The sequence below is a fragment of the Apaloderma vittatum genome, unplaced genomic scaffold (genome assembly GCF_000703405.1).
Source record: "Apaloderma vittatum isolate BGI_N311 unplaced genomic scaffold, ASM70340v1 scaffold29346, whole genome shotgun sequence".
NCBI lineage: Eukaryota > Metazoa > Chordata > Aves > Trogoniformes > Trogonidae > Apaloderma > Apaloderma vittatum.
The window spans coordinates 852-1940 of NW_009721874.1; the positions used below are offsets into that span (position 1 = coordinate 852).

General features: G+C 59.8%; 1 protein-coding gene across 1 annotated transcript in view; it reads right to left on the bottom strand.

Moving 5' to 3' along the window:
• The window catches only part of PKD1 (polycystic kidney disease 1 (autosomal dominant)), a gene marked incomplete at both ends in the record, with an annotated part of 48959 nt that overhangs the window by 847 nt on the left and 47023 nt on the right, over window positions 1-1089 (bottom strand). Inside the window, 2 exon segments of the mRNA XM_009871555.1 lie at window positions 444-522; window positions 524-720. Coding sequence (XP_009869857.1) covers window positions 444-522; window positions 524-720 — 276 coding nt within the window.

The window sequence follows — 1089 nt, forward strand, 5'->3', positions numbered from 1 at the left end:
GCCCAGAGGCTTTAGAGACCCCGAGCGCTGCAGCAGAGATGCCCGTGAGCGTGTGGCATCACTGGCCACCACCTCTGTCCTGTAGCCAAGCCTGGATGTGGGAGCAGCCCTGGCAACGGGCACAGCAGGACGAGTCCCACATCTGTTTTTACTTCAGGGCCTGCTGGGACTGTGCACGGGTGACAAGCTGGCACAGGGGCACCAAAGCACACATTCCTGCCCACAGAGATGCCCGTGAGCGTGTGGCATCACTGGCCACCACCTCTGTCCTGTAGCCAAGCCTGGATGTGGGAGCAGCCCTGGCAACGGGCACAGCAGGACGAGTCCCACATCTGTTTTTACTTCAGGGCCTGCTGGGACTGTGCACGGGTGACAAGCTGGCACAGGGGCACCAAAGCACACATTCCTGCCCACGTGCTGGTCCCACCCAACCCTCTCCATACCTGCATGGTGAGAAGGAAGAGGAGGGACGCGGCCAAGGTGCTGAAGACGCTGTTGAGAAAGGCCACTTGGTAGAAGTTGGCGGTTGCTGAGGTACTTGAGCCACTGCTGGTCGGCGAGGGTGGCTTGGCTGAGGTGCACCACCACGGTGCAAGTGGTGAGGAGGATGAAGAGCCACTGGCTGTAGTTGCCCCACAGCCTGAAGTAGGCTCTGCCTTCCTTCTTGATGGACAGCGACTCTGACACCACAAAGTAGACCACGAACATCATAAGGAAGACCTGGGGGAGGAACAGAGAGGTTACCGAGGAAGGAGAGGACAATGCTTGGCTGCTGCGCTGTGCTGGGGGACCCTGCAGAACCCCATGTACCAGGCTGAGTCCTGTCAGCTTACAGCTGGAGCACTGCCCCTGAGTCCTTCCCTGCCTTCTTGGCTCCCTCCATGTCTGCTCCTTCCTGCCCCAGCAGTGAAGCTCCTCGAACCATGTCCAAAACACCTGTGGAAGAGGGGCTCCTCCCCAGGGGAAGGGTGAACCCTGGCCCAGGCAGCATCTCCAGGGACAGAGTAAGAATCCTAGAATGTCTTAGGTTGGAAGGGACCTTAGGGCTCATCTACCCAACCCCCGCCCATGGGCAGGGGAACCCTTGAC